Source organism: Diadema antillarum, unplaced genomic scaffold (assembly GCF_040938485.1).
Source record: "Diadema antillarum isolate AM-2024a unplaced genomic scaffold, OU_Dant_1.0 seq00000718_RagTag, whole genome shotgun sequence".
NCBI lineage: Eukaryota > Metazoa > Echinodermata > Echinoidea > Diadematoida > Diadematidae > Diadema > Diadema antillarum.
Window position 1 is genome coordinate 420,627 of NW_027271622.1, and position 14,887 is coordinate 435,513.

General features: G+C 37.8%; 1 protein-coding gene across 1 annotated transcript; it reads right to left on the bottom strand.

Moving 5' to 3' along the window:
- Window positions 1-2,062: 2,062 nt before the first annotated feature.
- Window positions 2,063-13,413, bottom strand: LOC139737984 (glycoprotein-N-acetylgalactosamine 3-beta-galactosyltransferase 1-like). Its single transcript, XM_071648650.1, has 3 exons — window positions 13,120-13,413; window positions 6,934-7,613; window positions 2,063-2,449 (listed from the first exon to the last, which is right to left on the bottom strand). Exons 1-3 carry the CDS (start codon window positions 13,382-13,384, stop codon window positions 2,063-2,065), a joined length of 1,332 nt encoding a protein of 443 aa, XP_071504751.1. The 5' UTR covers window positions 13,385-13,413.
- Between the last annotated feature and the right edge of the window lie 1,474 nt (window positions 13,414-14,887).

Consider the following 14,887-nt stretch of genomic DNA (forward strand, 5'->3'; position numbering starts at 1 on the left):
ATGGGGCGTAAATTGGATGTGCTGGCTGGATACAAAAGCTAATTTGATGGCATACTGTTACATACAAGGTAGAGTTCTGACTACACTCATACAAGCAACCTCCAGATTATGTATGCTGGCATATTCAACACAATCACTGATCTTTTTTTTTTTTTTTTTTTTGCTCTGAGATGAAACAAATTTGTAAAATATGGATTGTAAACTTCACTAAAGTCAAATGCATCATAATAATTTGTGATGGCAAACATCACACCCTTTACCAATTAACAGCGTAACACAAGCATAATATTATCAAAATTGCAATGAAGAACATTTTGTTTTTAAAAATCTGCACTTCCATGGAATAACTCACATTTGAAGGAAGAAAGAAGACAACATTTTTCACACAATGTTTGCTGCAAATTGCCTTGAAATATCATGAATTGGGGTATATGAATGCATATATCTATAAACTTTGCACACCATTAACCCCTATACATCAATATGGCATACTATAACATTTAGTATGCAGACTGTGCAGTACAACATACAATGTACATGTACCATAAAGATTGATAATCTTATTGTAGTCAGTGTCGCTCAATATGTGAAACTGTAATAGCAATATCATACAATACTGCACTGCAAGCATCAAATTGGCAGGGCTTGCCATTAGCAGGGCCACCAAAACTTTATGTTGGACCACCAAAGAGGTTATCTTTTGGTGGCACGATTGGGCAGCTACTACCGTATTCAAGATGATGTCTTTAATATCCTTTCACTTCAGGCCACCACATTTCTTTTTGGGGCCACCAAATTTCATAATTCAAAGATTTTAGAGGCCCAAATGGGCCACCAAAGAAAAGAGTTAATGTCAAGCCCTGACTGGTAATTTGCATTTTTATTGAATGATACAGTGGAAACTCAGTATAACGAAATCCTTGGGACCAAGACAATTTGTACTTTATATCATATATTTTGTTACATCGGTAGTCAATAAACAATGCAAAACAAAGTCATAAAGTCACTAGGACCTGAGAAATTAGTTTGTTATAATTATATCAGGTACATGTATTTTGTTAAATCAGATCTTTATCAAGTTTCCACAGTACAATATGTACTGCTAGTGAGATTCATGAAGCATACACCAGTGCTGGAGATGACTGTGACGTCTACAAAAGTGTGTATACCAACATTTGCTGGTCATGTGTACATCACTGGCAACAGGTGGCTTTGCTCATCACATCCAAGTCCCACAGACCAGCACTAGATTCATAAATAATCAAATGCAACGTCTAAATTGGTATTGACTCTGCACAGATGTTCGCTGCACATGCGGCATGCACACAACAGAGGTCATTTCAATGTAGGAATCGAGTAGCTGTTACTCCAACACACATGTAGTATGTAATCAATTTTATTGGAGGATGCAAATTTAATACGTAAGCCCACTGCGCACTAACACAGAGCAGATTTTTGCACTGAATCCCATGTTGCTACAAGACCCATTGATAAAAGGAGACTAAACCAGGGAAAATTATTTTACTAAAAATATTTTTTTTCACACTTCTTATCAAGAGTATAGAGCATTACAGAGTTTATTGTACAGCTATATTTCTTCGATGCATTTTGACCAGAATTATCCAACCTTACCAGAATGAAAAACTTTGTGAAATAAAAAAATCTTTACGCACTATTTAAAAAAAAAAAACGGCACACATTAACATGACAAAATGAAACAAGCAAACAAACAGTTACTGTTTCTTGCACGGCAGTTAATTTGGCATTTCACTGGATACTTCTGTATTTAACACTGGCAATAACAGCTGTAAATCTGCAGCAGTTGAACCCGACAATTTTGAACACATGATGACAAAGTCTGGGGTTTTTACAATATTGCATTTGTGACACTGCCTGTTAATTAAGAATAGCCACTTCCCACACCTTACAAGACTTTCTGGAATACATCATAAACTAAGCTTTGACATAGCTCTTCTTTACTACTTGATTCTATCAAAAGGAATAGAAATGTATGCAGTCCAGGTACGCTGTATCTACCACATTGTGGCAGACATCTATCCAATCACCTGCTCTCTTCCTCAGGCATAACATCTACACTGCGTCTGATCCTATTGCTCTTATCAGCAGCATTCCTCCCCTCTCTCGTATCACCATCTCCATTTCCACCGCCCTCCTTCGCCTGCCCTCCGTCCCCCTCCTGCTGCCTTTCTTGCTGCAGTTCATGGTGGAGGGTGCCTTCGGCATGTCCCCTGTGCACTTCTAGTTGCAATTGCTGCGCCTGCTGCTGCTGAGCCTCACGGAGTATGTCCTGGGGGAGATCAGTGGGACATGGGAACGTTCCGATGCCAAAGGGCTGCAGATGGTAGACCAGGTACTCCAGGTTGTAAAGCGCAGCGGGCGGCACGTAATGAAACGTCACAGAGTAGTCTGAGCAGCAACCTTCATAACCCTGCAGGAAAGACGGAAGACACAGAAAGCAGACACTTCACGGTATGCAGGATTGCACCTAGCTATAAAAGTGATTTTACCCTTGCAAGAGCAAACATGTTTCTATCTCATCTAGCATGCCACACTATCACGATCCTCCTAGACTTTCCTAAACTTCAGAATGGCCAGGAAATGTGGTTGGGCACTGAGGAACTTGAGAAAGTATCTCAGCAATTCCAGTCTCATTCACAACTGTTTAATTTTATTGTGACATACGTTTGGTCTCTAAACAAGGCTTCCTGAGAGTGACATACAAAAATGCCTAAATACAGTGTCCCAAATTTAGTCTGGGGGAATTTGGGGAAAGAAAGTTTTTTGTTTAAGCAGGATTCCATATCAATTCTGAATTTTGAAAATCACAGCACAAGAAGTCCAGTATGATACGATGGGAACCATACTACAGGCTAATAACATCAGACCAAGATGATAAAAAGAAACAAAAAAGCAACAATTTCAGGAGCACACCAGTGTATTCTGCCTTTTTTTTTTTTTAGGGTATAAAACCCACATACTGCATGTGGCTGGAGTGAATGCTGCAATGTCAGTCGAACACATCAGCCAAGTTTGAGGAAAATAGCCTAGAGCTCTACATGTACATGTGTGTTAAAGGGATGGTACCGAAAACATGTACATCTTGTACACCATACATGTATGTATAGTCTGTACGTACACTGTAGTCTGGGTCAAGTTGGGGATTTATATTTTAGCTTTATGCATAATAATTGGAAGCTACTTACTGACAATTAATGAGAATAATAGCAGGTTTTTTACATAACATATTTCACACTTGTTAAGTACATGTATATCAATCATCTTGATGCGTTTGACAGACTATTATTACCCCGGTCACTGGATACATTATTTCCAACTAGCACTGACAGTGCTCACTCTCCACTCCCTGGGGAGCATTCCAGCAAAGTCACAGCCATTTTACAGGCGCGCACATGCTTATCAACCAACATAAGCTCTCTCATTCTACCATGTACCCATTTATACTCCTCTGGTGGAGAGCAGCAATGTGAACAAAGTGCCTTGCTGAAGGGCAAACATGTCGGGCTTTGCATGGGCTCAAACCCACAAACCACTTTATATACCATACTCATGTTGTTCACAGATGAGCGTTCTTATCCACTCAGCCGCGACACCTCCTTTTGTGAATTTTGTGAGTGGGGTGCTATTCATGAATTTAACAACACATGAAAATATCAACTCTGATCCCATGAATGCGTCGTACACGCATATTCATATTATTCTCCGTTCAGTACTGTACTCCACATACATGTAATTTGCAAATTTTAACCACTCACGAATTGTCATGAAAAACCAATTTTCATAAAATTGGTTTAGAAGTTCTAAACAAAGTGGTCCTAATAACTGTGGGTCCAAATTTTTATTGACCACTTTGTTTTACATTTTTGGATTGCTATCTCAGCTATTTCATTTCGGTTTTACTCCCATCTAACTTGGAGACTGGCAAAATCTGGGGTCATGGTCAAAATTATGCTGTGAAAAGAAACCAGATTCCCTGCGTGGAGTTTCATTGAACTTACAATAACCTTGATTCTCACCAATTGAAATGCAACGGTTGAGCACTGTCCAGAGCAATTGAACAATTCACATGTATACACATGCACATGTACAACTGGTACACTGTACCTTCTGCATTCAGGCTATAAACTTTTACATGTAGTCAGGCCTTATTCCAGCATTCTTCATGAGTATATTGATTGACAGAAGGCACTCAGCTGAATGGGTATTGATCAACATGCCAGCTACACCTTCATTTTCTGGAGGCAATTTCTCATCAATGTTTGTATAGCAGAACTGCAAGCAGAAACCTGCAATACACCAGGTGCAAGGGAGTCCATATAGCGTCCCATTTATGAGACAAAAGAGAAAATGAAAAACAAAAAGGAATAGTATGGTCCCATCTGGCACGAAACAAAAAAAGAAAAGAAAAGAAAAGAAAAAAAGGTCTCCTTTGCTTTGAAATAATACAAACTTTGTTGTAAGCTAATATTATTCTAATGATTTTTATACTGACTTTAGCCTTACAGCTGCTGTATGTGTTGTGTGTACAGGTACAATTCAGGACCTGCATGGTCACAATGTGCACTACAGGTACAGTACATGGTACAGCATTAAAATTGAGCAACTATTTTGATACTGTAAGTATACATTATGTGCATAATGCATGATATTTACAAGTACATGAAGGTGATATTCACCTGATTTGTATCACAGCACGTTAACATTATTCGGGAAAGAAGGTTTGTTGATGTAAGGTAAGCTCATCAAAGACTTGTGAGATCATTACATCATCTAATTTACATACTGAATGATTTCTATGATTGCAACCACTATCACTGTTTGATAGTGATAGTGGTTGCAATCATAGAAATCATACAAGATACATTGTATGTGCACAAAACATTCAAAATTCCTGAACTTCATGACTTCTTGCCCCCCCCCCCCCCCATAAAAAATACACCTGTACAGTACAGATTGCCATAAATTTCACTACAAAGGAAAGGAATGTGGACTTTCAAAGTTCACAACCCTGTTTATTTTATGATATCATAAAATTTACCGAATGATCCGTACACTTGTACTGTATGTGTGTATACAGGTACTTATGTACATGTATGAAATATTTGTTCTGTTTTTACTTTTAGAAGCCAACTTGCCTCATTAGTTTGTACACACACACACACACACACACACACACAGAAACAAACAAAAATCCTGACAATCACATGTGTTGTCTTATCAATTTGGCAGTTGTTAACAACCCCCTTCTGAAGAAAAATGGAACAAAACAAGACAGAAAAAGTAATCACTGCACTTCTAGAATGCTAATTGCAATTAAATAAGTCCTGTAAAAATTATAAATATGCTGCAAAAGATTTTTCTATGAGTTGCACTTTTAATTTGGCAGTGATCAAAGAGATTTGCAAGGGGCTATGACATCATTTTAGATGCGATGACATTACTTTCTATAGGCTATGACATCATGGCCTTTGATAGCATGTCGTTGCAACAAATATCACTTAATTGCAACTTTTAACAATAATTCATAAATTTGTTTTTCCATGAGCGAGTTTAGATGTGAGTTCAGCCACTTCTTGAACAAGTTTGATTTAACTTTTAAATAGTTCATTACAGCCGACTTAAAGGTGCATAGTCCCGGTAGTGTAGAGGGCACTGTTGATGATACTGCCGATCACCGTCAGCATTGATACGAAGATTACGGTAGTTGAGCTGTCATCAAGAGTAAAGTGCGTAGATGTTGCTATAAAGTAACGTTGCCTTCGTTGTCTTCTCTGCGCAACGTGCAGTCTGTAGTAACGCCAGGGTACGTGCATATTTGTGCTTCTTATTATGACATCACAAAAGAAGTTTGCTAAAGCTGTCATCCCCCTCAACCGAATCATGAGCCGAACTGTGATTGGACCACTGACTACAGTGTCACGAGTGAATCGGACTTCTTCGGACTCGGGGAAGTGGGCCAAAGCGTAAGCACTAAAGAGGAGTTGATAGTGTAGGTCTCTATAGGAAACTTGCGCCGTGCGCCCGCGTACGCATTTGACTTAAACACCGGGACCATGCACCTTTAAAGTTTAGAGTAACGCTTTTAATACAATGTAAGTGTCTGCCTCTCTCAGCCTAAGTACGGTTGCAGATTCTTCTTCTGATTCAATGCTCTCAGATATATCCCAAGGATTTTCTTGTGTTTTTATGCCATACAACAAGCAGTAACCTTGAAGATTAAGTTTTGACTTTTTATGAGATCTCATAAAACACTATCAGCAGTGACTGATTGGAGGTACTCTGCAAATTACATGGAATGTCTAGACAAGTTGTGATAGTGAAATGAGAGCTATCATAAATCTTTATCTAGTATCTCTTCGGCAAGTCCTATGCAGTAAGCTGTAACTACAATTTATATCTCTGGAGAGACTTTTTTGTGTGTTCAAAATGGGATCTCAGAACTAAAAAAACAAATAAAAATGAAAATCTCATGAGATTTAAATGCTGTTAATGGGAAGGAATTTGATCAAAGGATTTGATAGTCATTCTATGACTTTCAAGATTTAAATATTTCAAATTGAATCTCCTTTTTAACTTTCTCAGGAGTCAAAGGAGAAGGAGAGTTAAAAGAATATTGGAATATTCAAGGAAATCTCTGCATGAAAACTCAACTACACCCTATTTTTTTTAATGATTCACAGGTCGGATTTCATAACGTGAATAGTTACCCTTTTTTACCTGCAATCTTATCGAACATGCATGCTGTCTTTCCAACACAGACATGGGGTGCTGGGATAACCATTTTTAGACAGACAGATGAATATTTATTGTTATTCAATCTAAAGACGTTAAATGCCTCCACCATCTTTTAGGGTGAATGTGTGATACTTGTAAAACAAATGAAGGTTCTTTTACCTCATGTGGTGGGTAGAATAAGTACTGCCAGTACCAAAATTTCTTAGGGAGGCCGTCTGGGTTGAGATGAGCCTCAGGTTGGAATGGATGGAAACGGTTCCTCTCCAGCGCATCTCTTGAATCTCCGGCAGGCACCTGGGCATTCTCAAAGCACTTCCCAATCTCCACATCCTCTGCCCCACCCACGTAGTCGATGGACTTGCACTTCCTTGGATCCTTAAAGGCAACCTCAACAAGCTTCTTCACGGCGGCTCTGCTGGCAACGTAGCCGCCCCCTCCGCTCATGTAGCCCTGCTTGACGTAGGGCTTGAACTTGTGCCCGAAATAGACGGGCGTGTCTATGCTGTACGCCGACAAGAAGTACCGCAGATTCTCCACTATGACGAAGGTGTCATCGTCGGCCTTCAAGAACCAGTCGTACTCATCCAGTATGTGGTCGTAGATGTACTGGAATGCCGAACGAGTTTTCTGCCATAAGTAGTTCCTTCCCTCTTGGGTATTCACCTTTACTACAGGGACCAGGTCAGATGACTCTGAAGATATGAAGATGATTTTATTGCATCTCTTGCCCCAGGTGGCGTGGATGTGGACAGCCTTCTTTTCAATGTTTGCAGGGCCAGTCATTACCCAGCACAGCACACGCACCTTGTTGTACAGAATTTTGGAGATGGCATCTTGACCTAATACGGGGAAAAAGGGGGAAGAAAGTTATCAGGGCACCTGGTTCAAGAAATTTTAGCTGACTGATCAGGGGTCGCACTTAACTTTTCTTTTAACTAGCCAGGCGGACTACTTAGAATCAATTTTGACACTGAAGCAATATTTTGGCTAGCCAGACGGACTAGTTACTTCAGAATTTTATGATTTTCAGCTAGTCCGACACGATTTTGGGTGGCCAATGGCCAGCGGACCATCGCCAATTTCGAACCCTGCTGTTTGATGGTCACATCAATTGTTACTTTTTATTTCTACATGTCTGAAGTTTAATAGAAAATTCAATGGCACAGGACAGAGATTTATTTTAAACATACATTTTAATATACATGTAGGCATAGGCAATACCCCTGAACTGTCGGTAAACACATTTACACTATCTTCAGATTAGCAGTTTGACGTTACAATTCAGAATGTGTCTTCGAAGATGAAAAATTGCCAGATTATGATGCAGTTCTCCTTCTTCTTCTTTTACGGAATTTGAACCTCATTCGCCGTTTTTTTCTTTGTCGTCCGCTTGGTAGGAATGTGTTCGGGGAAATGTGGGTATGAATTGTGATTGTGGTGCTAGGACAAGATTTGACCGAAAGATCGGTCAGTATCTGTTCGTCGGGGAATGTTCCGCGGAGGCTGCGTCTGGCTTCAGGACAGCGTTAATGGCAAAAATATAAAAGAGTCCTCCGGACAGACGGATCTTTCTGTCTAGGACAAGATGTGAAAGACGTCCATTACAAAAACCGTGTCCGGAATTATGATGCGATTTTTCACCGCGAAAAAGGACAACTTTTTGGAGAGGGGTAATTTTAGACCATATTTGAAGCCTATTTTTCCGAAAATCGGAGTGAATAATTTCGTAATTTTACTGAATTCGTAATTTTCAGGACTTTGTGAATAACAGGTGATACTTTTGGCCGAAATTTCATCTTCCAAGTACAAAATTCAGAGCCACGGAAAAAAAAAAAAGAGTTCGGTGATACGATCAAGGACTCTCCTTCGCCATTCGCTTCGACGTTTTCGAGGCCTCCGTAGCTGTACAATACTGTAGGTTCAAAACCACTAAATATGTACAATTTAGTGAAATACTTGTCGCAATAGTTTTACCAAAGAAAAAATAAAGCAACGACCGATTGTCATAAGTTTCGGGTAATAGTTACCGTTAGTACATTATTAACTAGAACTGCCGAGAATTTGAACATCCAGTTATGATTCTTTCGGAAGTTATGCATTCATTAAGATGGTAAACCCACCAAAAAAAGCATGTCGCAAATTAATAGTTTTGCCGATATGTTACTATTATGCAAATGAAAGCATGATCTTTTTTCATTAAAACTTGTTCTAAGGCAAATTAAGCCATTTGCCTACACGTTAGAATAAAAAGAAATATAATTGAAAACTGTTCAGTTGAATTATTTTACAAGTCAAATTTGTCGCAAAGGCCTGTGAAACATACGTTACCATGATTTCAAGTGTTCCTTTAAAACATTCCCTGGGGTTGAAATTGTGAATTATCCGTCCTAAAAACTTAGAAAATGTCTCGTCCAATGCTGTAAACAATAGTTGTGCCACCTGGTTATCTGCTGCAGAGAAAAAGCTTCAAGCACTAATATGTGTCAGACCGTATGGTTAAGAAATGAAACATACGTTACCACCGCTATGGAAAATTAAAAATGAAAATGTTACAAGGAAGATGCCAAACATAGGCATACGGTACCCCAATCTCTCCACTGAGATTTCAATTTTGAGCCATTACTAATCGCTTGAAAAAGTCACATCGAAGGTCTGATGTAACTTACGTTACCGAAACATACGTTACCCCCGAAAAAATAATCTTAATTATATTCACTAACATTGCAACCATTCATCAATAACAAGCGCTATCTAGAGCCATCTTACTCCATAGTTGCATAGAAACAGTCCTTGCGACAAAATGGCGCATCACGTTGACGACTCACAGGGAATGGACTGCACGAGATCTTTCTCAGTATCTGAGCGAACGGTATATATATTTTCAAAGTCATGTTTAGCGTAATCACATTCAAATATTGGTACTTTTTTACTATAAGCAAGTACTTTGGTGTTTGTTTTGTCGAGGAGAATAATAAGTTTACATCACACTCAGATATTTATACAACGTTAAGGTACACCCTGTACTTAAACATAGGGTCAATATTGTAACGTAGGTTTCACTTAAGGTAACGTAGGTTTCAATTTTACATCTGCATGTACACTGTCGTACTTTTCACCAAAGCTTTATCCTAAAAAAGACTAATATCCATAAATAAACAGATGAAAAACATATTTCAATTTTACGCTTGCACTAACCATTCTTTTTGGCGATAATCATTGTCAATGAGGCCCTGAATACCCTGGTAACGTAGGTTTCAATCACTCTATCAAAATCAATCCAATATGTATGTTAATGATATATGAATGATGAAAATAATGGTTTTCATTTTAATTATCATATCATTTACTTCAAAGTTATAGTGACTGTAGTCTACCAAATTCATTATGTGACACTTCATTCCTTGTAATTAGAGGTAACGTAGGTTACGTAATTATGTAAGAATATCTTATTACTGATTTGCACTATGGATTTTCTTATTTCTCTGTTAAGGGAATCTTATCATTACTCCTTCGGTTCCTAGAGGTCAAAATGGGAAAATAAAGAGCCAAGATTCAGGCCGATTACTGAAGAAGGAAAAAGGAAAAGATTGGAGAAGAAGCCTTCCGTACTCTCTTAAAAAATTGAGTGAAAATATTCACTCTTCATCGAGTGAATACAAAAAAAGAGTGAATTTAGAGTAAAATTGGAATTAATTTTGAGTAAAAAAAAGTTCATTTTCACTCATTTTGGGATGACCTCAGGGATCACTCGAAGATTTAGGAGTGGTCCCTGAGCTCACTCTAAAAATAGTGAAAATGAACATTTTCACTCTAAATTCACTCTTTTTTTTATTCACCCCATTAAGAGTGAATACTTTCACTCGATTTTTTTAGAGAGTAAATCCGAGAAACAACGTGTAAAAAAGTATTACGTTCCTGTGGAAAATCTTAAGAGTTGGGAAAAACAAGAGCACAGAAAAAAATTAAAGAGTTAAAAAGCACAGAGCGTTCGGCAAGAAAATAAAAGAAGACTTAAACCGATCTCAGCAAAGGGTGAATGAAGGTGATAATGTCGACTTGATTGACAAGGATTGACAAGGAAATTGATTCACAAATTTAAAAATTTGCTAATGATGTATACTTATGTAGTATGCTTTACAATGAAAGGTACTGTATAAAAGTGTTGGATTGTAGATATCAAATTGAAAGGATGAAATATATGTAAATTTCCTTGTTTATGCACCGAAAATCATCCATGAAAATTTCTACCCAATCTAACTATTCCGAGATATTAATGAAAATATGAAGTTTAACCAAGAAAATAGAAGAAAGCGTCATACTAACGCTCTTATACCAACTTTTATATAATTTCACTAAAATACAACTCGCCACATTTGCATTATTCTCTCCTACACTGGCTCTTACCCAGTATGCCTTTTATTGAAAGTTGCCTTTTGCAGAAAAGTACTAGATTGTGAGTTTACAGTTGTCTTTTATAATGATGTCCACTGAAAACATTTTATAGGTCACCGAACTTTTATTCTATGTAATGGAGATAGAAGAACTGCAATTTGTTCTTCTGACATTTCTATGCCTTTTCCATTGCCTCCCCCCCCCCCAAAAAAAAGGGGGGTATCCAAATTATGAAAGGTGCGCCTTTTTGTGTTTATCATTGTTGTCTTTATAGACTAGTGTGTCATAGGTCAGTTATACTCTCAATCTAAAACCGTGAGAAAGCTGTCTATTTACGTGACCACTCTTAAATTGTTCATAATTCTGTATTTTTGTGACTATTACCCAAACCATGCATTATTGTTGCTTAAAACTTACAGATTTCTTAGCACATTATTGAATAATGTGCCAAGAAATCTGTACGTTTTAAGCAACAATAATGCATGGTTTGTTCATTAATGAAACTCGTGATAATCATGCATTATTAATCATAAAGCAGTGCTGGTGTTTGCATTTTAAACTTCATAGGCTCGATGTGATTTATTTCACATTTTTCACTCTTATGCCTGATATACCTTATTGATGTAAACTTTAATATGCTAAACAGTTAAGTGCTGACCAGTTTGTGCACTCACACTGTGCAATGTTGTTTAGCGATGCATCATTCCTTTTTAATGCACTTTCCAATGCATCTCCACTTTCGAGTGATTAATATTTCAATCTGGAAATATTTGAAACATACGTTACAATTGTTTATAGTACACACTGATACATTTTAGGGGTTCTTGACAATGTCTTATGTGACTCTTATATAAATGCATTCCTTTGGTTTTAAACAGGGCGCTTCAACAGGTAATTTTGCAGTGAAACTCATGACATTCAGACAAAATAAACTCTTGAAATCTAAATATTGTATTCCAATTTTTCATTTTTGGCCAAATGTATATACTATAAGGACGATAAAATCAGACGACAATTAAATAAATCTGCTTCCAGAAGTACTGAAGGTCTTGCAACGCTGGTACTTTTGATATTTATTAGAACTCTTAAAATTTATCTTCTTTTTTAGTGTTTAATATATTCATGTAACATACGTGACTCATATGCGTAACAAACGTTACCAAGGTTTAAACAGTCACATTTTCATTTGTCATATGGTGACTGAGATTGTTTGAGAATATGTGCAGGACAAATCCATCTAAAATCATTTGGCAGTTTTCTGAAAGTTCTATGTGTACGAATAAAAAAAAATATAGGAAACAATCTAACTTTACATAGTTAACAACCTCCATCATATCTATCAATATCTTAATTCACGGTTACAGCAACTCATCAAATGAATGGAAAATATAGCAGGCACATTGAAATAAGAATGGTCATATCTTCGAAACTATCCACCAATAGAAGGATAGTTAAATTGTCCATCCCTAAACAGAATGAATATGGTCAAAGAAAAATAAGCGCAGTAACGTAAGTTACAGTGGTGAAATTTTCATGTTCAACTTTTGTCAAATTTCAGAACATAAAAAGTTTGCAATATTTGTTGCTCATTTTTGTTTAAGTTGAAATTCAGTGTATCCTCTAGCAATTTTTCGTTGTCGGAATGTTTTTGAGAAAACTTTATATTTTCAAAATTTCAAAACCTGAATTGTACATTTTTAATGGTTTTGGCCCTGTAATAGTCATGCTACTAATAAGTACTATTGCTAATACTTAGTAATAGTAATACACCACACAAAATCACACGCATGGGACATTACCGGTATGTCGACTTCTTTAACATCAGCCAGCCCGTCCGTCGCGTTGTATATTGATTTAACAACAACCCTGGCAAAATCTGATGAATTAGAACAATCAACCGTATACCTATGAACAGAAGATTATATAAAATGCTACCAAAAGCATCATACATACCAAGAAAATTGTGTTCGTGGTGCTGCTCAAATTGTTTTCGCTCGCTCTCGAGCACACGGTTCGTATCATCCACAACAATATGTTCGCCTTGCTGGAACTGAAATCCATCAGACGATGAAAATCTCTCCTTTTGGAGATTTATTGACGGAATGTAGCTATCCACACTAGAAAACTTCACGAGAACGTATGTTATACACCCTCCGAAGAATAAACCGAAGCAAAAATTCCAAATGAAGGCTCGAGGTTTCGCAGGACTACTCGCCATGATTTTTCTCACTGTGTATCCATGTCTGATCTACACCGTTTTTCTCTTGTAACATACAGTAATTGAACAGCAGTGTCGGCAGCAGTTGCGATGTTCAGTCTACACACACTCCATATTACTAGTATCACGCACGTATCCGGCACTGCCTCCTGTACTGTCTGCTGCTGTATCATGCACACTCGATTACTACAGTGTACATTCTTGTATGTGCGGGTGAAGGGGTGGGTGGGGTGTTTTGAAGGGGAGGGCAGAGCTGTTCCGGCTCGCTCACTGCATGGAGGAGGGGGTAGAGACCACGAGCATTTCGAGTACTAGTACTAAAAGCGACCCCGATTCATTCATCAGAGGCGCAGTGCACATTTAATATGTTGAGAAACGATGTGGTAACAGGGTCGGCGGAACGTTTTCTCGTTTTGTCTATGTGTCTGTCTGTTTGTAATTTTTTTTTTTATTTTTACTGTTTTATGGTGGAACCAGATTACCAGTGTGTACTGTAGGCCTATGCATCTGTGGGAGGGGGAAGGGGGTGTAGCACCGGTACCCTCCCTGCAATTTGCCCTGTATTTTTCCGCGCCACTATGTGTGGTGTGAATGCGTGCTGCCGGTTGTTTCAGAAATATTATCACCAAGTGTCGGCTTTTTATCAGCAGATCAGTGTGTCAACGGTAACCCTTTTTTTTTTAATTCCTCCTTGGGGAGGTGCAGTTTCATTTAGGGCCTATACTTCTGACACAAAGCGCCTATCATAGTTATGTTGGCCGATCCACTTCCCGGATCCACTTAAAGAAAAAAATGAAGTAAGATGAACAAAAACAAGACAAAAAACAAAATAAATTAAAAAAAACAAAAACAAAAAAAAGAAACAAAACAAATCTTAAATCTCTCTATAGCATGCATAACAATGCACTTTAATTACATGAGGAGGGAAGCAAATAGATAATAATATATCTTAATTTTTTAGTCTTTTTTTGGGGGGGTGCTCTAAAGTGTTGTGCTTCATTCCAGAAAAGAAGTATTTGTATAGCTATAGCCTTCTAATAAAAATAAACAAAACAGAGTATAAATGATAAACGAACATTAGGTGATTGAAGAGGAAACGCTCTAGGGCAGAAAAAAAAAACAAGATGAGGAAAAGGGGAAGAAATAAGAAAAAATGCGTTATTCATATATATACTGTGCCATCATCCTTTAACTCAATCATACTGTTCCAAATGAATTGCAGCAGCTTGATGCGTGAACAAGAATGTACCTCCTCGATTTGATCACTAGTCTTTCCATCGAGCTTCGGCAGAAGTCACTTTATAGACCTGCTCTGATATTGATCTAGTGGGTTCATTACCATTGAAGGCGAGGAGGAATAATAGGGGCAGATGGCAGGAATTCCGTAAAGAGGGGGTGCATGCCTTTACAAAATTAGAGGGGGATGCACGAGCCCCCCCCCCCCCTCCATTTTTTTCTTTTTGTTTCTTTTGTTTTAACAAAAAATAAAAAATAAAGAGGGGA